At 47.5% G+C, this 23,001-nt stretch overlaps 1 protein-coding gene across 1 annotated transcript in view; it reads right to left on the bottom strand.

Annotated features, from left to right (window-relative positions):
- Positions 1 to 276: 276 nt before the first annotated feature.
- The window catches only part of CEP112 (centrosomal protein 112), a 464,588-nt gene continuing 441,863 nt past the window's right edge, over positions 277 to 23,001 (bottom strand). Inside the window, exons 25-27 of the mRNA XM_054976905.1 lie at positions 6,079 to 6,180; positions 2,731 to 2,795; positions 277 to 625 (exon numbers count right to left, since the gene is read on the bottom strand). Of these exons, the coding sequence (XP_054832880.1) occupies positions 622 to 625; positions 2,731 to 2,795; positions 6,079 to 6,180 (171 nt within the window). The 3' untranslated portion in view covers positions 277 to 621. The remainder of the gene's footprint in view (positions 626 to 2,730; positions 2,796 to 6,078; positions 6,181 to 23,001) is intronic.

The raw sequence follows: 23,001 nt of genomic DNA, 5'->3' as shown, positions 1-23,001 counted from the left end.
CAGTCTTGAATCATGTATCAAAAGCAATGGTCAGGACCAATGAGAGTTTTTCCATAATCACAAAAGTGTCTTCTTCCAAACATCCTGTGCTGAGAAAGTTTCCCGGTAAGAAAAAGTAGATAGAATTTCTGCAGTAAATGATATTTGCTGATGCTGAAAATAACATGGAAACAAAAATGTACAAAAATATTTTAATATTATGTAATGTGAACATGAAAACAATGTAAGATATATTTTAAAATATTTTGTATGATATAATAATAATGGTTACAAGAACGTGATTTTTTTAGAGTGCATAAAAGTGAATAAAACTGCGTCAGGAAGCCGGTAACAAAAGCAACGTGAGCAAGCAAAATTAAGTTTTCAGTAACTATATTGGCATACATAAATACTGAATATATCAAAAGGATAAAAATCTGTAAATATAAATGATAAAATAAATCAAATAATTGATAACTTAAAATTCTGTTATGAATGAGTGATATGCTTTTGGTAAGGCCAATTACATTGTCTGCTATAACAAAACAATCATTGATCTCTTAAATCAGCTCACAAGATCCACATCTTCAAACCTGCTGAAAGAAGCCCATCAGACACAGGCAAATCAGCCAGCTCCCGTGGCTACCTAAAAAATGGAAATGTTTTAATTAGCCATAGCTTATCTTGCACCTGGGTAATTTTCAAACACTGCAAGACTCTTTTCCTTAGTCTCTGGCCCCGCACTGATAGGCAGTTCTCTGAAGGGTTTTACTGATCAGTTCTGAACAGTATCTGGGGTTTCTATTCTGGTAGTCTTTGTCTATGCCCTTTAGGTAAGATTGATACCTCTTTTCATAATCTTTCTGAGTGCCCACTTTATGAGCATCTTAGAGCTTTTAGCTTGTCATTCTGAATTTTCTGTTTTAGATGTGCCGTCCTTTTTACTCGGTGATAGAGATCCTGAAGTTGCTCTATTAGTAGCTATTTTTTCCTTAGTTCTTTCATCTCTTAAGTCATAATTATTTCTGCTGCACAAGAGCACTGAGTCACAGAGCTTCGATGAGAGAATGGAAAGTATCTGGGATTTGACCAGAGGCAGGGCTTTTTTTCAGCTGGAACGCAGGGGAACGGAGTTCCGGAACCTCTCGAAAATGGTCACATGGCTGGGGGCCCCACCCCCTGATCTCCAGACAGAGGGGAGTTTAGATCGCCCTCCGCGTCACTGCGCAGAGGGCGATCTAAACTCCCCTCTGTCTGAAGATCAGGGGGTGGGGCCCCCAGCCATGTGACCATTTTCACCGAGGGCAACCCACTGAGTTCCACCACCTCTTTTCCCAGAAAAAAAGCCCTGACCAGAGCCAAGTGTATGCAAGAGGTGAGATCTAACAGGCCAGGTCTAGGCTCGAGCATCTGAAGGCCTCCTTCTTTCCATAGTCCATGGTCCTGAAAAACTAGTCTCGCGACCTGCCCCCTGGGTGGTGCCTCTCACAGTGTTCATGGGTTAAGAGGGGAAAAAAACCAATACATCTTTATGGTGATGTATTTACTCAATTTCAACAATTTCTAAGTCACTTCTCAGCAAATTGCTCCTGTGGCTACATACACTGGTAAAAGGTAAGGTATAAATCATCGAATAAAAAAGCAAACGAATCTATAACTAGCAATAAAATCTAAAAAAAACCCCCAATTATTCAAGTGTTTGGGTGTGGCTTTGAATCTCAGTCCACATGGACACATTCTCTCCTGCCCTGATACAGATAACCAGTTTAAGAAGCCAGACTGGCTAACTAAAAAGGCATCTTCATTGTGCAGTTTTTTTCTGTGCATGCAGGGACACCCCTACTAATCCCACAGAGGTCTTTCACTACCTAAGCTCAGATGGGACCAGGTACGGAAGGCAGTGGGACTGCTCTGGTTGTCGACGCATGGAAACATCTCATGAGAGAATGTGTGGACACAAACGGAAGCCCTGAGACGTGATATTCCGTTGCTACCAGAGGTCTCCAAAGTCATTTTCAAACTTTTTATCTCTTCTCACCCAAAGTCCCTAGTATCCCAGACGTAATTTTGCACATGTTAACTACTGTCACCATCAACATAATTTACATGTCGTAGACTACGCAACAGCATGTTGAGAAGATCTGCTCTGTTCTTGCACACCTTATACAAAGTTTCAATTAAAATGGTATTTACATATCCTGTTGGCCTACAGAAATGTTGAGCAACTGGTGAGTTGCTATCAGTGCAAAAACCCTCAATGACATTACTTAGAAGGTCTCTTTTACTCAATCTCAGCCGTATGAATCATACTGTTGGAAGGACACACACAGCAACCTTTTGATGCCGTTGCGACATTTGTGGACCTATATTCATGAAGGTGTAAATATCCAAGTAAAGCTCAAGTGGGTGAAGATCCGGTGCTTTGAAGATACGATCTGTAATATTACAAATTGCATCATCCTTCTTTATCTTGAAAGGCGGCGGCAGCTCCACATACCTGCAGCTGTGTGTTGAGCCACTGCCTCATCACAAATGCCGAGGCAAAGCCCAGGCTTGCAGTGTACCTGCGAGGTCTCTAATCTGGCTCTCCCAGGACTAACTGAGCGCCGAGGGTAGGGGAGGGGCATCGCTACTCAAAAAAGATCCCCTTTCCTGAAAAGCAAGCCACCTCTAAACTGCCGTCATCTTGGAGTTACTTTTGTGACGTTTTATGACTCTGACTACAAACTGAGTGGCAGAGGTCAGTTTTACCTTCTGGTGCGGTATGTGTTCAGCTCCTCTTGCAGGATGCATGCCCTTTTCTGCAGAAAAGTTACCTAGAAAATACAGAGGAATTTCTAGTATATGAAGCAGCACAACAGTTTGAGAGGGAGAGAGATTCATTTATTATTTAATCCATTTGTCCTATTACCTATTGGTAATTGTTATCGAAAGGCAGGTATCACTGCCTACGATACTTATACTGACTGGAGAAGCAGTCTTTTCCCAGAGGAGTTAGCTGTTTTAGTCTAGTAGCAAAATAGTAAAGAGTCCAGAAACACTTTTAAGACTAACCAACTTTATTGCAGCATAAGCTTTCAAGAGCCACAGCTCTCTTCGTCAGATGCAACATTTGTTGCATCTGACAAAGAGAGCTGTGGCTCTTGAAAGCTTATGCTGGAATAAAGTTGGTTAGCCTTAAAGGTGCTACTGGATTCTTTACTGTAGTCTTTTCCCAGTGATTCACATAGAGTGGAAATATCTTCCTTGGACCTCCCATGTACACAGTCTATACAACATCTTGAAAAGGTACAAGTATATCAGGACTCCCTTAAAATGTAAGCTATAAAAGATGTTTAACAGGTCATTTGCTCATTTAGGATCTAAGTGTGGCACGAGGGTCTTGCGATCTTCTGTGTCAGTGTTACTACTAAGACAACATAGAAAAGAGTCCAGTAGCACCTTTAAGACTAACCAACTTTACTGTAGCATAAGCTTTCGAGAATCACAGTTCTCTTCGTCATGATGCAGAGCTGTGGTTCTCGAAAGCTTATGCTACAGTAAAGTTGGTTAGTCTTTAAGGTGCTATTGGACTCTTTTCTATTTTGCTACTACAGACTAATACGGCCAACTCCTCTGGATCTAAGAAAATATAGACTCTTGGAAAAAAGGAACCAGAACTACAGGTAAATTCTAGCTGTTCTATACCAGTGCTTTGGTGCCATGCTGGGACAACACATAAAGAATAGCGTGAAAGCCTCAGAAGGGAGGGGAAGGGGGGAGGAGGTGGCCAACATATTTTAAAACATAAGCAAAGCTTTGTTTGAGGTGAACGTTTCCTATTTGTTCATTGTTAATGCTGCCGGGTTGGTACTTTTACTCGGCCAAGCCCTCTCATTCCTTCTGGAACAATTAATAACCCTGACAGGTGGAAGGATTCCGCTTCTCTCTGCCTCTGATGTTTTTTGAAGCAGGAATTTCAACAATTTTCAAAGAAGGGGACACCTGTGCTTCAGAAGAGATCCCTGCTTACTGAGCAGTCTGTGGCTAGCTACTGTATTTTACAACGCAGGCAGCTGCCAGCTATGCTTTCCCGAGTCGACGCCCACTTTTAGAAGCCTGGAGTGACTTCTGCTCCTTTGAAATGTTGCACAGGCTCACAGCAGCCCTGCAGGTGGAACTCAGGTTTTATTTTTAAAGGAAACTCAGTTCGTTGGAAAGGTGGGGATTTCTCAGATGTCATCGCGGGAATGTTTTGTATTAGGCATAATTATCAAGTAAGCCACACTTTTCATTAACTAGATATAAGTTTCCTACGTGCATCCTTAACCCTTTAGTTTGTTTCTGTAATGACAATACTAGTTGAACATTATTTCCAATAGGAATTCCTTCTCAGAAACAATACAAGTGGCAAATGTAACCCCCGTCCAGCAGGGCCGGATCTAGGGTTGCCGGAGCCCAGGGCAACCCTAGGCTGACTTCTCTCTTGTGCACGCAGTGTGCGCTCCCAGTGCTGCGTGATGACGTTATTTCAGTGACGTCATCACGCACGGTGGAGCGGCGGAGGCAGCGCGCGGGGCTGGTAAGCCGCCCGTGCCCTTCACCTCCCCACAGGTGATTGGCTCGGGCGGCCTCGCAGCCCCCCGTGCTGCCTTTTGCCTGCCCTGCAGGACAGGGGGTGCGCGGCAAGCCAGCTGCCCCCTGTCCTGTGGGGCAGGCAAAAGGCAACGTGGGAGGCTACAAGGCTGGCAGCTGCTCCCAGCACCCCCTCCCTGGTGGCACTGGGGGCAGACTACTCCCCTGCCCCCCTCGATCCAGCCCTGCTGTCCAGAGGGAACAAAGTACTCAGATTATCTTCAATCCTCCTAGCATCTTCTACTCTTCGTGAGGGTCCATCAGTGTCTGCTGGTTTTAGGGCATTTGCAGTGACTGCCCCTGACCCTTCAGAATAGGCTGTCCGTAGAACTAAGGACTGCGCTTCCTTTGCCTTCTTTCAGGAAAGCATGCAAGATGGTGATGATGTATGATTTGACTGCTGTTATTGTTTTAGGTATACCTGTGCAAGATCTGGGTCCAGTAGCACCTTAAAGACCAACTTTAAGGTGTTGGTCTTTAAGGCTTTGGTCTTTGTATTGTTTTTAATATGCTATTGGATCTGGATCTTGCTCTTTACTTAGGTATACTTGTAACTAGAGATGGGCACGAACCAGAAAAAAAAAACGTGCAATTTGTCGCATTTCACAAACCACGAACTTTCACGAACCTGCCCCGGTTCACGAACCGGTTTGTTTGGTTCGTAAAAACATCACAACTGGGTCAGCTTCCGGGTCAGCAGAAGGTCTGCAGGAAGTCCATCTCTTGTTGCCTGGGAAACTGATTGATTGGCACCAGGCTGTCTGCAATGAAGAACCAGAAAACGAGCCAAACGAACCAACCTAAAGTTCATGGCAGTTTGTCAGAAATGGGCTCTGACAAACTTCCGGTTCGCAAACCACAAACCAGCCTGGTTCATCACGAACTTTAGTTTGCATTTTGATTCGTGCCCATCTCTACTTGTAACAAATTTGTACATACTACCATGCGCCCAGTATGGAAAGGCAAGTCATATATGTACACTCTTACAGAAATTTGATTAGCTTATATTGGAGTATCACCTATATCGTTGCACCATACTGGCACCAGGTGTATGATCATGCTGCAGAAGCAACGATGTTAATGTTCTTCTAATACCAGTCATTGTTTTAAAACCAGGCTGGAACTCTATTGATTAAAAAGCAGACCGGGGGTGGATCCTATGACTCCCTTCCACCAAATCTTCTTCCAACAGAAAAAGATTTCCTCCAATGAAGTCTTTTCTCCTTCAGAAGAAGCCTGGCTCCATTAGAAACAGTCAGCCTTCATTAGAGGAAGTTTTTCTTTTGAAGGAAAACTTAGCAGAAGAAAATCATATGATCCAGCTTAGCAAAAAGGAGCCAGAGGCTCCAACCCCATGGCCGTGATCACCCCATGGTGATCAAACTGAACACCAGCAAGTCATTGCATTTATTATCAGTCCGTTCAACAACCAAACCCATTGACAGGATGCTACACTTCTAACATTATAAAATGCTAAGTTTTCACCTGAGATTTTAATGAAAGAATTGTGTCTTCGAGTTCTTGTCTCAAAGATGCTGGCATCAGACCTTTAAGTTTAGTTTCATATTCTTGCCGTATATTAGTCACCTGAAACCAAAGAAAGAGAGAATTGATATAGCATGAGACGACCTAGCTGAGGTTATCTAGCGTTACCCATAGACTACTCTTCTCAGTTAGTACTTCAGGACAAAGGAACCTATATGTGGGGAAATGCAGACCTCTGAGGAAACCGTTATGTTGTACTTCATAAAACAGAAGATTTCCTTAGTAGTTTTCTCTGGTAGTTTTCATTTAACTTCCTAAATAGTTTGAGATAACTTGGACTTGTGTTCAAAATGTTAAATCATGGCTGCAGAGCGATGTCAAATGTGCTGACATTAAATTTGTGCATGTGTGGTATCTTCTCTGAATTCTCTTTTTTCTCTCTCCAAACTAAGGCGTCCAAACTGAACATATTATTGTAGGAACAGTCCACGTACAGTCACTTCCTTTTCCTACCCACTCTTCCCTATTAATTCATTCAGTCCTGAATCCGTTCTTTTTGCCGGTCTAGCCCACATGCTGTTTTTTGTCCCATCCTTCTCACAGCAAGGATGAAAGAGCAGCTTTCTGTTGAAAAGTATCCCCTTTTTAAACACACGGAAGAGATACAAGAATGATTTTATTGTGCATGTTGTTTTCCTCTTTGATGCAATCCTGCGTTTGCATCCGAGATATTACTGGAATTCTTTTCAGCGCCATTAGTATCCTTCAGCTGAGTAATAAAACTAGAACAGGCAATTACCAAATCATACCCTAGTATTATAAAGAAGTTTCCTCAACCTTTTGATTTTAAAAAACAGTTCCTTGTGCCTTCTTCCTGGCCGACGTTCCAATCATATTAATGGTAGCAATGCCAAAGATTTGACCTATGCCCCCACCCCCTACTCCAATGCCTTGAAAGCATTGGCTAAAAGCAAAGCCTATCTCTTGGGGAAGGTCAGTTTTTTTCAGGAACTGGCTGCTTATTTAGTGACATGGACTGGGATTTCTTTTAGTGACTTCAAGACCTATATGAGAGTCAACATTCCATGATACGATAAATCAGTTCAGACTACATTTGGAAAACTTTCTGGACATTTTTGAGAATCTGTAGCATCTTTCTATAGGAGCAAAGATAAGAACCATACAATCCTAAACAATCAAATTAAAACTATGTCTTCAGCTGGAACAACTATACCTGGCAAAGCAACAGGCTATAGCTGACCTATATATTTGGCTTTCTTCTTTCTCACATAACGCTGTAGTGCTGCTGTGCAGCCACTTGTCTGTTGGAGGTTCATTTCTAGGGAAGGGGAAGAAAAGCTTTGGTTGGCAAGGAGGGGCCCTCAGGCCTTCTGTCATCTGTGGCTCTAATGATCTATAGGAGTACTGGAAAAGAGCTGTCAAATGCCAAGATCTTCATTAGTGCAAAAATTAAAAGGACCAGATATTTAGGGCGATTGTGACCCGATAGAATTCAGAACAAACAAATTATTTTATTTTGCTGTGGGTGCCTGTCGAGTGAAAAACACTGTTCAAAACTTTGTAACCACTATTCTTCTAGACCAGCAGATCTGTACTTCTAGGTAACAGACTCTCTCGTCTAACTTATCTATTGCTCTTCTGGTTTTTCACATTTTTAACAAGCTCCCGGACAAATCAGTATTAAAAGATTATTTGATGAGATCTAAAGACAATTCATTGTTTATGGAGTAGGATTTTCAATGCCGGGTTTGAAGTTAAAAGTTTTCTAAGAGGTTAACAGTACAATCCTAAGAAGAGTTACTCCAGTCTAAGTCCACCAAAATCAATGGGCTTAGAAGCTCTGCTTGGGATGGCACTGTAAGGCAATTCATTATCTAATTACCTTTATATTGCTTTCTTTAAATTTAACATTGCAAAAATGGGAAAATTGGTTTTGGACTGTGGGCCACAACAGCAGGCATAGACTTTTCACTTACACTCTTCTTATCGCATCTTTAAAATTATACATATAGATAAGCAATCTTAATTATGGAATTCAAAAATGTGAATTTGAATTCACTTGCCCCTTCACAGAATTATATCAATTCAATATATGTACAGAGATCCCTATTTTGTATACTCTTTCTATTTTGCTCTTATCTTTATTTTTATCTCCTAATCCTTAAAGAAGAAAAGGAGACAGGGCAAAGAGAAGTATATCTTTCTGTTTTTACCATCGTGCTTCACCTTGTCTCCTGTACTGGATTCAACTCAGAAGATGTGCTTGGAAAAGTGGTCTTCTGCTCATATATAATTGGCTGGATCAGAAATCATCAGCCTCAATCAGCTATGCGTCCACATATACGCCTGAATTTAGATGTTTCCTTTTTTTACTGCATTTTCAACTATTCTTTGGAACAAATTAGAAGCCTCTACTATAGACAGGAGGCTCTTAGCTCTTATACGTGTTCTTCATGAACAAACCTCATTGAGGGTGAGATGTACTGGTCAGGGACATTTAACAGATAAAATCCCCACTTTTAAAGGAGTTAGGCAGGGGTGTATGTTAGCCCCAGTTCTTTTTAACTTTTATCTCAATGACGTGGTGGACCATCTAAATGGGGCTGATCTCCACTCGCCTAAATTGGCACAGCGTCCCATTTCCATTCTCCTGTATGCAGATGATGCGGTCATTTTCTCTAGAACTCCTATTGGTTTAAGGAGAACACTCAAGAGATTTGCCAGTTATTGTAATACCTACAAACTGGACATTAATTATCAAAAGACGAAGGTGATGGCCTTTGGTAAGAGACCTCGAAGTAGAAATTGGAGTATAAATGGCCATATTCTTGAGCAGGTTACTCATTATCGTTATCTCGGAATAATTATCCAAGCTTCAGGATCCAAGGTCGCGCATAGTCATGCATCAGCATGTGTGGGAGATAGATCTGCTCAAAGTATACTGAAGTTCTTCCGCACTTCAGGGGGATATTTTGTGCCGGCAGCCTTAAAATTGTTTAGGGCCAAATCACTAACTCAGATGTTATACAGGTCACTTCTTGGACCACCAACTTCTTGTTTTGCACCTTTAGAGTTAGTTCAATTGAAATTTTTGAGAGCGGTCCTTCAAGTTCCAAAGTGTGTTTCTAATGCAATGGTTCGCCTTGAGACTGGCATGCAGAAAGCTGAAGCAAAGATCACCCTGCATTCCATTTTCCTATGGATAAGGATAAATTTAAATCCTTGTAGTTTATTACCCCTAATCTTAACTGATGATTTTCAGTCCAAGTGGATGATTGCCACTAGACAGAAAATTAGGGCAATAGGATTTTCCCCTCAAGTGCTTCTCATGATGGGAAGCGATCAAGCAAGGCAAATGGTTAGGCAAAGGATCGATGATATTGAACGACAATCTGACTTACAAGGCACTCCTGCTTTTATAGCTCCTCCTAGTAACAGATATATTTCTGCACCTGCTTCTTATTTATCCATTCTGGAGGTAAATAATTTCAGGAGAGCGCTTACTTCGGCCAGATGTTCTGCCTTACCCTCTGCTGTTCTGGATGGCAGATTTAACAAGATTCCTTGGAATGAGAGGCCATGTCCTTGCATACTTGGGGAGGTTGAAACCCAGGAACATGTTTTCCTGAGATGCCCTTTCTATAAGGAAGCACATATGAGATTTATTATTCCCTTTCTGGATGGTATCTCAGAACATTCGGATAAGAAAAAATTAGAGAAACTGCTGTCAAACTCAGATTTTACTGCATTACACCAGATAGCGAAATTTTGTGCTCTGGTCGTTAAAGCCCATTAGAGTGTAGGCCTCCATTTCAGTTGCTTGCTTAGAACTACGCTGACTTCCTGGTTTTTACAAATTTTGATAGATATTAGGAAATTATGTTTTTAAATTGTATATACTTATATGCTTCATGTTTCAAATGGTTGTAAAATGTGCACTTAAATTTTATGGTTAACGTACTGGCTAAGTGCTGTAATAATAATAAATAATAAATAAAATACTGCATTTTCAACAGAATGTGTGGATCAAGATGCGCATTTGAATACAAACATGTTGAAAATAAAGTTGTGCAGATAGGTTGCACCTGCTATTGGAAAGTTTTAAAAGTTTAAAGGATCCTATTGATGAGGGGTAGGGTGTTGGGCTTCAAGAACGCATGCAAGAAGCAATTCCTCCTCTCAGCATAATGGATCTTATGGGTGCACAGAAAGCATCTGTCCCCTGAGACGAGTGCCCACACCCAAAGTCCAAGGAGGCACTTCCATTCAGTTTAAAAGGATGCGAACTGGACCCAGAGAATTAATGCATGAAGGCACACGTTCCCCGAGGGCAATTCTCCCTCCTGTGACCCAAAGGGGACTCTTCCTATAAAGGGAACAGGTGCTATAAATGGGAACTTTCCCCTTGCTGTTTAAAGGATCTTTAGAAGGGACGGAACAAATGGGATTGAGAGATGCATGCCTGTAGACACACATTGCCCAAGCCTGATGATAAGAGGAATTATGCAGGCTCTCTGCTGCCACACTAGAGGTATGTGGGAAGTACACATGCTCTCACAGCCTCTGGTATCCATTCTTTTGGGAAGCCGCTAAAAGAGGGTTTTTCTATGTAGTCTTATCTAAAGGACTCTTTCTGTGCTCCTTTCCATATTTTGGTGCCCAGCGTTCATGTGGGACTCCCACCTAACTAGTGTGGGACTCATTTTCACAAGAACAAGAATCAAACTTGGCAGCAGTGCAACATCCAACCCTTTGAGATTACATTGTGCAAATACTTCATGGGTCCTTATTTTACTCTACTTAATAGTGAGAATCTATCACAATTCATAGGGAAAAGCTCATGAGAGTAACGTATATAACAAGGGTGGCCAAACTTGCTTAATGTAAGAGCCACACAGAATAAACGTCAAGTGTTTGAGAGCTGCAAGACATGATGCACTGAAGTGACTACATATGAAGAGGTGGGTTTGGGGGAGTGTCCTGAAAGTGACATCACAAGAAGGGGTGGGGTTTCGGCGCAGTATGCTGGAAGTGACATCATCAAAAGGGGTGGAGCTTGGGAAGCGCCATCACCTGGCCTTTGACTTGGAAGTGACAGCACAAAAGTGATGTCACATCCTTGCTAGGCTTCACCCCTATTGAAAATATGAAAGACATGGAAAGAAAGAAGGAAGGAAAAAAAGGAAAAGGGAGGGAAAGACATGGAAAGAAAGAAGGGAAGGAGGGAAAGACATGGAAAGAAAGGAGGGAAGGGAGGGAGAGAAATAAATAAAACTAAAATAAAATGTATGGCCACGACAATACTCAGAAACTTCTGGGAGCCACACAATATGTCTAGAAGAGCCACATGTGGCTCCCGAGCCGCAATTTGGCCACCCCTGGTATATAATCTATTCCTGATCCAAGGCATTTCCTCTATCGACTCACTACATTTTTAATAGGCTAAAATGGAAGTTGGCTTAACGCAGCTATGGAGAAGATGCACAAAACATTTGAAATATTTGATAATACAATTGAGACACTCTAGATATGCAAACTGCAACCCCCTTTCCCACTGCATTGATTAGGAAAACAGACTGGTAGATTTAATACACATTCCTGTTTGAAAAGGGGGAAATGGATAAAACTGACAGACTAAACAAAATATTTGAGCATTATTGCAGTCAGAAATGGAATGATACAGTAGGGCAACGATGAATTTTGGAAAACTGAAAAGAGCCAGAGCATCTTGTTTGATAACTATGCTACACTCATTAACGCACAGCAGCATGGCAGTTTCCACAAGATAAAATTTTGGGGACAAATATTACGAACGGTACGTTTTGTAAGCTCAATAGGATATTAGCCATTTTCATCCTACAAATGCAGAGGAGCTATTGTGTTATTCCAAGCAGGGTATCAACATACACCAGCTTGGGAGATCTCTTTCAGCAGTCCTTAAACACCATTGCTCATAAGAGCCAGTGATTTGCATAAGACTTACTGGAAACCAGTACTTAAAACAGACCAAGTCTTACTGAAGAGAGATAAAATTTGCATAAAGTGAGCCACAAGTTAGTCGCAGAAGGTATGCTGAATTCTATTAAAAGAACCGGTAAGGGAAAGCAATGAAAATGGCACAACAAAAATATCCCACTGCAGAGTTTTGGGCAGGACTCCTCACGTCGAGGCGTTTTTGCCGTGTTCAAGAATGGTCTCGGAAGAGCCACGTCATCTTGCCTCCCTTTCACTGCTGCTCGCATTAAATAAATAGGATGACTTGAGTCACAGTGGAGTTCCCTGTGAACGGGCTTAGCTGTAGCAGCTGCCCCGCTCCTTTGCCAGCTCAATGAAGAAACTCTGAATACTGGATTGAACGGCAATTTGGCAGTTTACTTCAAAGAGAAAATGAAACTTTGGAAGGTTGTTTAGCAGTTTGTTTGAGGTAGTCAAAGCAAAATAAACACAGTTTTAAGCTGAAGCTTCTTTCTGCTTTCATTACCGAGTAAACATATCCCATGCCTGCGGAACTATTATCAAACTTGTGAATGCTGTTCAGAAATTCATTAGCACAGCACAGAGATACTCTTTATATTTAATTAGTTCCTCAAAGCATGCCAGGCACAGGCCAGTCTCATCCAGAAGGTTAACAGGACACATTCGAGCGAATCAAACTTTCAGAAGAAGTAAACTGTACAGACTCCACAAGACCGTACCATTTCAGGCTGCAGAGAGATGGGTAGATGAAGTCCCATATATGCAGACAGCTGGCATTCCAAGGAGAAGAGATCGAGCCCAGCTTTATCCAAATGAACTGACTATCTATGTGCAAAGGCCTTTTGACGCTGGAGAACATTCAAACATGAAATCTCTCACCTGCACCGCAAAATGGTACAAACCATGTTGCACTTTTTCTGAAGGCTTCAAGTAGTTCTCAGCTGGGTCAAGAGAAAGATGGTGGGAGAGATTGGGTCTTAACAAGTAAGCTTTGAAGTAGATATTACATTTGCCATGTGGAGCCCCAAGTCAGATTGGGCCCAGGGTGCAGGAAGAGAGGGGCTTCTGACATCTTCTCCCCATCCCATTTTCTTGACCAGAAATGGCTGACCTATTTGCCCTATTGGGGGGGCTGAATGTGTATTGATGGGCTACACATGCAGCCCCCCCCCCACCAGGGGTAAATAGAGCCACCAGGGCCATCTTGGGTTAAGAAAACGGCACAGCGGGGAAGGCTGAAGGCTTGGGGCTCCTCACAATTCAGAACTTGCAGCTGTTGTTTGTATCTGAGAGTATCTGAGAGCCCCTCTCACCTTCAGAAAAAGAAATGGCACCATACTCATGGAACAGTACCACTTTTGGTTAGGGAAAGCTGGACAGCAGTGTAACTCACAGAATTCCAGATTTATAAGTGTTTAAAATCAGTTTTAAATGTCTTGTACTGAGCTGGGTGCTTCCAGGAATACTAGCTGAAAACTAAGGGGGTCCCTATTTATTCCTCTGGAATGCAAAACTTTCATATGCAGTCTGTCAGTTACTGTTTCTTTAAAAGTTCCACTAAAACAAATGGAAGAAGAACAAGAGCAGCATTTGTGGTCTGTGCCCTTGATGTACAAATGGAGGTTAGAAGGAAGTTTAATAAAGTGCATATTAAAGCACACAAGTGATATGTTCCCTATGACTGTGTTTATGTCATGATACTCTGTGCTAATTACGTTTAAGTTACAACATATTTTATATCTGCTAGGGCAAGTCAACTTGTTGAGAAGTTCTTTTACTTGAAAACAGAAATGAATTAAGGCGTTCAACATCTTTTCATGAGTTCTTCTTGGTTCTGTTAGGCTTTGTTGGTTAAGCTCTGTCAAAAATGCCATAAATTAAGTCCTATTTAAAGTACCAATAAATTTCCTCCGCTGGAAAAAAAAACTTCACCAAATATGGTATTTTGCAAGAGCTAATAAAAATATATAAATGCACAGAGACTAAGACAGGCAATTTTAATTAACACTTGAAGCCATATTAAGGGATGTAAATCTTTTGTATACCAGTGAAAGAACTCAAGTGGATCTGAGGACACAAAATGAAATCGTCACGGGCAAACTAGTCATATGGCACTGTCCTCAAGCAAAGAAAGAAGAGACGGCGTCGTGAGAACACACAATATGTTTTTCCTCTTCAACCATTTACCCTGGCGTAGTCACATGGACTTCAATGACTATTCAGGGATAAACAGTCCAGAGAGCTGAGTTTTGCTTGTGTACAATTCCTCCTACAAAAAGGAATCAAAGTTTTGGTGAAGCAGTAATTGTTAGAGATGTGTGATCTGGTTCAGAAACCAGAAAAATAGCCAGATTTATGCCGATCCAGCATAATCCAGATATGCTGGTTCCTCAGGATGAACTCTGGATCTGATCCGGGTAGCCAGATTCTGCTGGACTGAAGTATTTGGCTGTAGGCAGCTGCAGCAGGCAGTCGCAACATAGCAGAGCAGTTCCGAGCAAGACGACAGTGGCAGCAAGAGGGCAGGAGAGTGGAGCAAGGAGGGTGGGGCAGGGGTGGAGGCTGTCAGGGCTTGCCACCGCTGCCACTGGGCGTGGCACTGGGCGGTCTGCTCCTGACGTCATAGGGGGGCCAGGGATTCTGCAGGACCCTGCTCTGTGGAAGGAGGGGCGGTATACCTCACCCAGACTCCCTCTCAGTCCACTCGCTGGCCTGCTCAACCTGGCCTGCTTACCCTCTGCGTCCTCTTTCACCTCCTCCTCCCAGAGCTCTCCTCCAAACCTCCACGCTTGCATCGCACCGCTCTTGCTCCACATCATCACTCCCTACTCACACCCACCACCACAGGGCTCTTCCCAGCCAGCTTTTATAGGGCTTCCTTCTACTGTCCCACCCCTCTTCCAGCCTGGTCTTGGGCTGCACCAAGCAGTTGCAGCTGGGGTAGCTGATCTGGCCCCACTGACCAGCACCAGCTGTGCCTTGTTCCCTGGCTGCCCAGCGTCCCTGCCTTGGCTGATTGCTGCAGGCCTGTCCAGCTGCAGTCCCCTGGCTAGCAGCCCGGCCTGCTTGGCTGAGCTGATGGCTGAAGGTGGGTCCAGCTGCGGCTCCTTGGCTGGTTGCCCAGGGCTTCCTGCAGAGTGCCTCCAATAGCCCCACCTGGAGTGGCTTGGCTTTTGGCAACTCCTGGGCCAGGCTACTATTTTCTAGCTGGGGCGTGGCTTTGGGTTGTTGGGGCTGCTGCTGCTTCTCCTCCTCAGGTAAGGTTTTTGGGTGGGTGACTGCTGGGCCCCCAATCCCTCTGCCCTTGCCCCCTTCTGCCTTGCTTAGTCCCCTTTCCTTCCCCAGGGGAGTGGGACTCGCTGGCCTCCTTCTGTCTCCCCCTGCCTCCTGAGGCCCTGGGCCTTTGCCCCTTGCCCCTGGCACAGGCAGGTTCTGGCTCCATTTGCCCATGGGAGGGGTTGACCTGCTGTCCCCCGGCTGCCCCCTCTGCTTGCCAGTCAGACCGGTTGACCTACTGTCTGCTGGCTGACCAGTTGACCTGCTGGCTGCTGGCTGCCCCCTCTGTTTGCCCGTCAGCCCGGTTGACCTGCTGTTCCCTCTTGTCAAGTCTGGGGGCTGGGGCTCAGACCCCGGACACACCTCCCCGCTTGGCTTTGGGTTGTGGGGGTCCGGTTCAGCCTCGAACATGCGGGACATGAAGTCCGCATCCACATGCCGCGCCCCCTGGCGGTATTTGACGGTGAATTGGAAGGGTAGGAGGGAGAGGTACCACCGCAGCACCCTGGGGTTGTGCGCCTTCATGCGATGGAGCCACTGCAGGGGTGCATGGTCTGTCAGCAGTACAAAGGGGTTGTTGGCCAGGTAGTACTGCAGGGCCCCCACCGCCCACTTGACCGCTAGGGCCTCCCGCTCCACCGTGGCATAGCGCTTCTCGGCGGGCTGGAGCTTCCGGCTTAGGAACAGAATTGGGACATCCACGCCATCCCGCTCCTGGGTCAGCACAGCCCCAAGGCCGGTGTCCGAGGCGTCTGTGGCCAGTGTGAAGGGCTGGTCAAAGTCCGGGTTCCATAGGGCCGTGGCATTGGAGAGGGCTAACCGCAGGTCCTTAAAAGCTGCCTCTAGTTCTGGGGTCCACCGGACTTGGTTGGGCAGCCCCTTCCTTAAGCTGTCCGTCAGGGGCGCCGCTCGGGAGGCAAAGTGGGGGATGAACCGCCCGTAATACCCCAGCAGTTCTAGGAATCGCCGAACCTGCTTCTTGGTCTTGGGCTGTGGGGCGTCGGCTATTGAGGCCACCTTGTCCGGTGGTGGCCTGACTCGTCCTCCCCCGACCACAAAGCCCAGGTATTGGAGTTCCTGGAACCCCAGGTGGCTCTTTTTTGGGTTCACCCTTAGTCCAGCTCGTTGGAGGGCCCTTAAGACGGCTTCCAGGTGTTGGAGGTGGGTGGGCCAGTCGGGGCTGAAGATAATAATATCATCAATGTACGCCATGGCGTACGCCCGGCACTCTCCCAGCACCTGGTCCACCAGCCGCTGAAAGGTGGCTGCTGCCCCATGCAGGCCAAACGGCATCTTCTTGAATTGGAAGAGGCCTTGGGGGGTGGCAAAGGCCGTCTTCTCCCGGTCCTCCGGCCGTACGGGCACCTGCCAGTAGCCCTTTGTTAAGTCCAGGGCCGACAGGTAGCGGGCGGACCCCAGGTGGTCCACCAGCACGTCTGCTCGGGGCATGGGGTAGGCGTCGAACTGGGCCACCTTATTCAGTTCACGATAGTCAATGCAAAACCGGGTGGTCCCATCTGGCTTGGGCACCAGGACTATCGGGCTCCTCCAGGCACTTCGTGAGGGTTCGATTACACCCAGCCGGAGCATCTCGTTTGTCTCCTTCTCCACTGCCTCCCACCGCTTCCTGGGGATGGGGCGCCAGGTAGCCCGGGCTGTCTGCCCCGGGCTGGTCGGGATGGCATGTTGAATCAGGCTGGTGCTGCCCGGCCTGCGGGAGAAGACCCCGGTAACCCGTGCACAGAGGTCTCGTAGCTGGGCCCGTTGAGCTGGATCGAGCTGGGGGTCTACCTTGGGCTCCTCGAACTCCGGGGCTTCGGAGGTCCATGGCAGCTCACTGTCAGGAAGCTCCAACGGGTCCTCGGCCACGCCACACTCCTCTTCTGGGCGCTCATGCCACCGCTTCAGGAGATTCACGTGCAGGGTCCTCCGCCGACGCCGGCCAACCCCACACTGGACTTCGTAAGTAGTGGGGCCCAGCACCCTCCGAATCGGGTAGGGGCCCCTCCATGGGTCCCCTTCCTCTCTGGGGAATACCGAGTGGTGCACCAGGACCTTCTCTCCCGCCTGGAAGGCCCTCATCCGTGCACCCCGGTCGTAGGTGGCTTTCTGCTTCGCCTGGGTGCGAGTCAGTCTGCGGTTCGCCTCGGCTTGAGACTGTTGCACCCGGTTACGGAGTTGGCTTATATACTCCCGTGCGGTGGGCGCAGGGCTGCTGGCCTGGGGCGCCCAGCGTTCTGTCAGCCGGGAGAGCATCCCTCTTGGCTTGCGCCCATACAGCAGCTCGAACGGGCTGAAGCCAGTGGAGGCCTGCGGGGTCTCCCTGAGGGCAAACATGAGTGGGTCGATGTACAGGTCCCACTGATGAGGCTTCTCCCGTGTCATCTTCTTCAGGGCCTCTTTGATGGTCTGGTTCAGCCGCTCTGCCAAACCGTCTGTCTGAGGGTGGTAAGCCGAGGTGAACACCTGCCGGATCCCCAAACTCTGGCAGAGTTGGCGCATGGCGGTGGCACGGAACGGGCCTCCTCGATCTGTCAAGATTTCATCCGGCAGCCCCACCATCGCGAAGAACTTGGACAGTGCCCGGACCACCCCCGGGGTCTGCATGGTCCTCAGCGGGATGACCTCAGGGAACCGTGTGGCGTAGTCCACAATCACCAGGGCAAAGCGGTGGCCCCGGGGTGTGCGTGGCAGCGGTCCGATGAAGTCCATCGCGATGCGTTGGAAGGGCGTCCCCATGACGGGTAGTGGGGAGAGGGGGGCCTTCGGTGGGCGGCGGGCTGCCACCCGCTGGCAGGTGGGACACGAGCGGCAGTGGGCCTTCACGTCGGCATTCACGGAGGGCCAGTAGAACTGCTCAAGGATCTTCTTCAGGGTCTTGTGGTGCCCCAGATGCCCGGCCCACGCATGCTCATGGGCCGTGCGGAGGACTTCGGCCCGGTAGGCAGTCGGCACCAATAGCTGGCGGACCTCCCCCTGGCCACTTGGGGCGCGAGCTATGCGAACCCAAACCCCTCCTTGCTTCTCGATGCGCGGGAGCCGTTGGGACCTCCGCTCATCCCGCACTAGCTCCTCCTCATGAGCTGCCATCTCTCGTAAGCGCTGCAAGGACTCATCTGTCCCTTGGGCGTCACAGAATGGGCGATCGGCCGGGGGCCCAGCTGGGTCTCCAGTCCGTGGTTCTGCCCCTGGTCTAGTAGAGGGACCCTCTCCCGGGTCGTCGGCCTCCTCCACTTGCAGAGCGGTGGCAACTTGGGGGTCTGTCAATTCCCCTGCTGCCTTCAGCCGAGACCCGGCTATCCCTGGGGTGTCTCCTCCCAATTTCTTCGCTGCCTGCTGGAGGAGCCTGAAGAACCCCGGGGCATCTCTTCCCAGCAGCATTGGCACGGGTAGGTGAGTTAACTGGGCAACTTCCATTTGGTGGCGGACCCCTAGGTACTCTATCGTGATTAGGGCCGTAGGGTACGGCTGGGTGCGGCCCATCACATCCGTCACCGGGATCCAGCGGTGCACTGGGGTAGCAGCTGGGAGGAGCTGGGGCCGAATTGCTGAGACTGCACTCCCAGTGTCTAACAGGGCTTGTAGGATCAGCCGGCCTATCTTCACGGTGGCGCATAGACTCTGCACCTGCTTGCCAGGCGGTGGGTTATTTTCCCAAACGAGGGCACAAACCCTTGGCAAGGCCTCCGTGAGCGCGCCGGCTTGCAACCGCAGCTCCGCTGTCTGTGCTAGTTCCACTGGAGCGGCTGGGTAGGCTGCCTCCAGCTTTCCCCACATCCTATCCTGGCGTTCCTCCAGCCACAGTCCAAGCTCCGCTGGGGTGGCGGCCTTGGGAGGCCGCCCCTTGACTGGCGCCTGCGTTGGAACGTCTCTCCCCGTACGGGCCACCAACTTGTCAGGGCTTGCCACCGCTGCCACTGGGCGTGGCACTGGGCGGTCTGCTCCTGACGTCATAGGGGGGCCAGGGATTCTGCAGGACCCTGCTCTGTGGAAGGAGGGGCGGTATACCTCACCCAGACTCCCTCTCAGTCCACTCGCTGGCCTGCTCAACCTGGCCTGCTTACCCTCTGCGTCCTCTTTCACCTCCTCCTCCCAGAGCTCTCCTCCAAACCTCCACGCTTGCATCGCACCGCTCTTGCTCCACATCATCACTCCCTACTCACACCCACCACCACAGGGCTCTTCCCAGCCAGCTTTTATAGGGCTTCCTTCTACTGTCCCACCCCTCTTCCAGCCTGGTCTTGGGCTGCACCAAGCAGTTGCAGCTGGGGTAGCTGATCTGGCCCCACTGACCAGCACCAGCTGTGCCTTGTTCCCTGGCTGCCCAGCCTCCCTGCCTTGGCTGATTGCTGCAGGCCTGTCCAGCTGCAGTCCCCTGGCTAGCAGCCCGGCCTGCTTGGCTGAGCTGATGGCTGAAGGTGGGTCCAGCTGCGGCTCCTTGGCTGGTTGCCCAGGGCTTCCTGCAGAGTGCCTCCAATAGCCCCACCTGGAGTGGCTTGGCTTTTGGCAACTCCTGGGCCAGGCTACTATTTTCTAGCTGGGGCGTGGCTTTGGGTTGTTGGGGCTGCTGCTGCTTCTCCTCCTCAGGTAAGGTTTTTGGGTGGGTGACTGCTGGGCCCCCAATCCCTCTGCCCTTGCCCCCTTCTGCCTTGCTTAGTCCCCTTTCCTTCCCCAGGGGAGTGGGACTCGCTGGCCTCCTTCTGTCTCCCCCTGCCTCCTGAGGCCCTGGGCCTTTGCCCCTTGCCCCTGGCACAGGCAGGTTCTGGCTCCATTTGCCCATGGGAGGGGTTGACCTGCTGTCCCCCGGCTGCCCCCTCTGCTTGCCAGTCAGACCGGTTGACCTACTGTCTGCTGGCTGACCAGTTGACCTGCTGGCTGCTGGCTGCCCCCTCTGTTTGCCCGTCAGCCCGGTTGACCTGCTGTTCCCTCTTGTCAAGTCTGGGGGCTGGGGCTCAGACCCCGGACAGAGGCAGCAGGCAGAATGTATTCCCCTCCCCCCCCACCTGAGCTCCAAAACAGCCCTTCCAGTTGCTGCCACCAGCTGCTTTTTAAACTCTGTGGCTTGGCGAGCCTTCCCCTTGCTTGGGATTCTCTTGTTCAACACTGGAATTCTCAGGTTTGACATTGATTCCCTTGCTGCAGTTTCCTTCTGTTAGGCTTTGTGGGTTAAGCTTGCAATGGAGTAATGTCAAACCAGAGAATCCCAAGCAAAGGGGTTGCAAGCCAGGGAGTTTAAAAGCCTTGGAAATGTTTCCCTATAAGCAAGAATGGAGAGTGGCTGGGGGCAGCTTGTTCAGGGGCCACAGAATTGGACTCCAGGGTCCAATCCTCCTGAAATTTGGGGATTCTTTTGTGGACAGTCAGGAGTAGGTTCCCTGAAAATTTGGTGGAGATGGCTTAAAAAATGTTTCCCCGGCTCTCTCAGACATTTCCCGCCATAAGGAATAATGGCTGGTTAAATCTGGGATTATTTTAACCTGGATCAGAGAATCTGACTTGGATTTCAGGGATACTGGATTTTTTGGTATCCCTTAAACCTGTATCAGGATCACCCAGATGTGTGTGTGTGTGAGAGAGAAAGACAGAGAGAGACAGAGAGAACTGGAGATGAAGGTGAATGGTAGTGACATGACTGAAGACACCCTGCATAATTCTGATTGAGCTGAGAATTGAATATTTGTATTCACTTACCGTGAAGCTTCCTTTCTCAGTGGTCTGGAAGTGGGTCAGTCCTGACTCGTGGGAAGTAGCTCCTCTTCTTGCACAGGGTTGCACTTATCAATCCCAGATAGGAGGGGCTCTTCCCTGGCTCACCAGTTCTTTTCCAAGCCCTTATCCGCCGAAGACTGCCTGCTATATTTCCTTCTGTTTGTTTCCTTTCTGCAACATGCACAACTTGACAACCAACATGTTAACTATATACATCAAACAAAACCTGTTTTGTTTTTTACTTCCAACAGGAACCCTGGGTGGGTTTGAACTGACTCACTCCCAGACCACTGAGAAAGGAAGCTTCACGGTAAGTGAATACAAATCTTCCATTCTCCCACGGTCCTTGGAGTGGGTCAGTTCCGACTCGTGGGATATATGCCTAGCAGTGTACTCCTGGGTGGGTTTACTGTTTTTTTATTCCTGTAGGACGTGTTGTAGCTCTTTCCTTCCAAAGGCTGCTTCTGCTGATGCCATTTGATCTATCTTGTAGTGTTCTCTAAAAGTATGTACAGATTTCCGTGTTGCTGCCTTGTATATCTTTTCTAGAGATGGGAATGCTGACGTAGCTGCTCCTCTTTGGGAGTGTGCCGTGATCACTTCAGGAGGGGTTATATTTCTAGTTTTATAAGCCATAACAATACACTCTCTAATCCATCTACTTAAGGTAGAGGTAGATACCTGTTTTCCAAGTGATCCTTTCCTAAATGAAATAAACATATTCTCTACGTATTGGTTTGGTTCTTTCTATATAGTAATTTAGGGCTCTCCAGACATCTGACCGATGCCATTCCTTCTCCTTTCTATGTCCTCGTCTTTATGGAAAGCCGAGTTTACCTTTGGTATAAAGGTCTGGTCTGGTCTCAGGACTACCTTATCATTGTGAAATATGCATAGGTCCCTGTTCACTGACAGTGCTCATTTCTGAGACCCTTCTTGCTGATGTCATGCCTATTAGAAAAATGGTCTTGAACGTTAGTTCTTTTAGGGGGCAAGTCGCCACGGGCTCAAATGGCTCCCTCATGAGTGCTGTTAGTACCACATTAAGGTTCCATGTTGGGAATCTGCACACTTGTGGCAGATTTATCAACGTAGTTCCTCTTAGGAATCGTTTGATGTGTGGGTGCCTCGTAAGTGAGATCCCTTTTTTAGATCCCTTCACAGCTGAAATGGCTGCCAGTTGCCTCTTTAGGGTACTAGTACTTAGTTCCTTGTCTAATCCCTCTTGCAAGAAAAGTAAAATCTGTTTTATAGATGCGGTTAGGGGTTTATGTCCCCTCTATGCACACCAAGCATCGAACACTTGCCAAGTTCTATTATAACTCTTGTTTGTTGACTCTTTCCAGGAGGCTAGTATAGTGGCGATCGCTTTTTCCGTATATCCCAAGGGTGGCCAAACTTGCCTAATGTAAGAGCCACATAGAATAAATGTCAGGTGTTTGAGAGCTGCAAGACATGATGCATTGAAGTGACTTCAGATGAGGAGGTGGGTTTGGGGGAGTGTCCTGAAAGTGACATCACAAGAAGGGGTGGGGTTTCAGCGCAGTATGCTGGAAGTGACATCATCAAAAGGGGTGGAGCTTGGGAAGCAAGTGATGTCACATCCTTGCTAGGCTTCACCCCTATTGAAAATATGAAAGACATGGAAAGAAAGAAGGAAAAAAAGGAAAAGGGAGGGTAAGACATGGGAAGAAAGAAGGGAAAGAGGGAAAGACATGGAAAGAAAGGAGGGAAGGGAGGGAAGGAATGGGAGGGAAATAAACAAAACTAAAATAAAATGTATGGCCATGGCAATACTCAGAGACCTCCGGGAGCCACACAATATGTCTAGAAGAGCCACATGTGGCTCCCGAGCTGCAATTTGGCCACCCCTGGTATATCCAAATCCTTTCAAATGGTCATACTCAACCTCCAAGCTGTTAATTTTAGGGACATTGGATC

The sequence above is a fragment of the Eublepharis macularius genome, chromosome 4 (genome assembly GCF_028583425.1).
Source record: "Eublepharis macularius isolate TG4126 chromosome 4, MPM_Emac_v1.0, whole genome shotgun sequence".
NCBI classification, from domain to species: Eukaryota; Metazoa; Chordata; class Lepidosauria; order Squamata; family Eublepharidae; genus Eublepharis; species Eublepharis macularius.
Note: the sequence above shows the minus strand (reverse complement) of the source record. Positions and strands in the feature narration are given on the sequence as shown.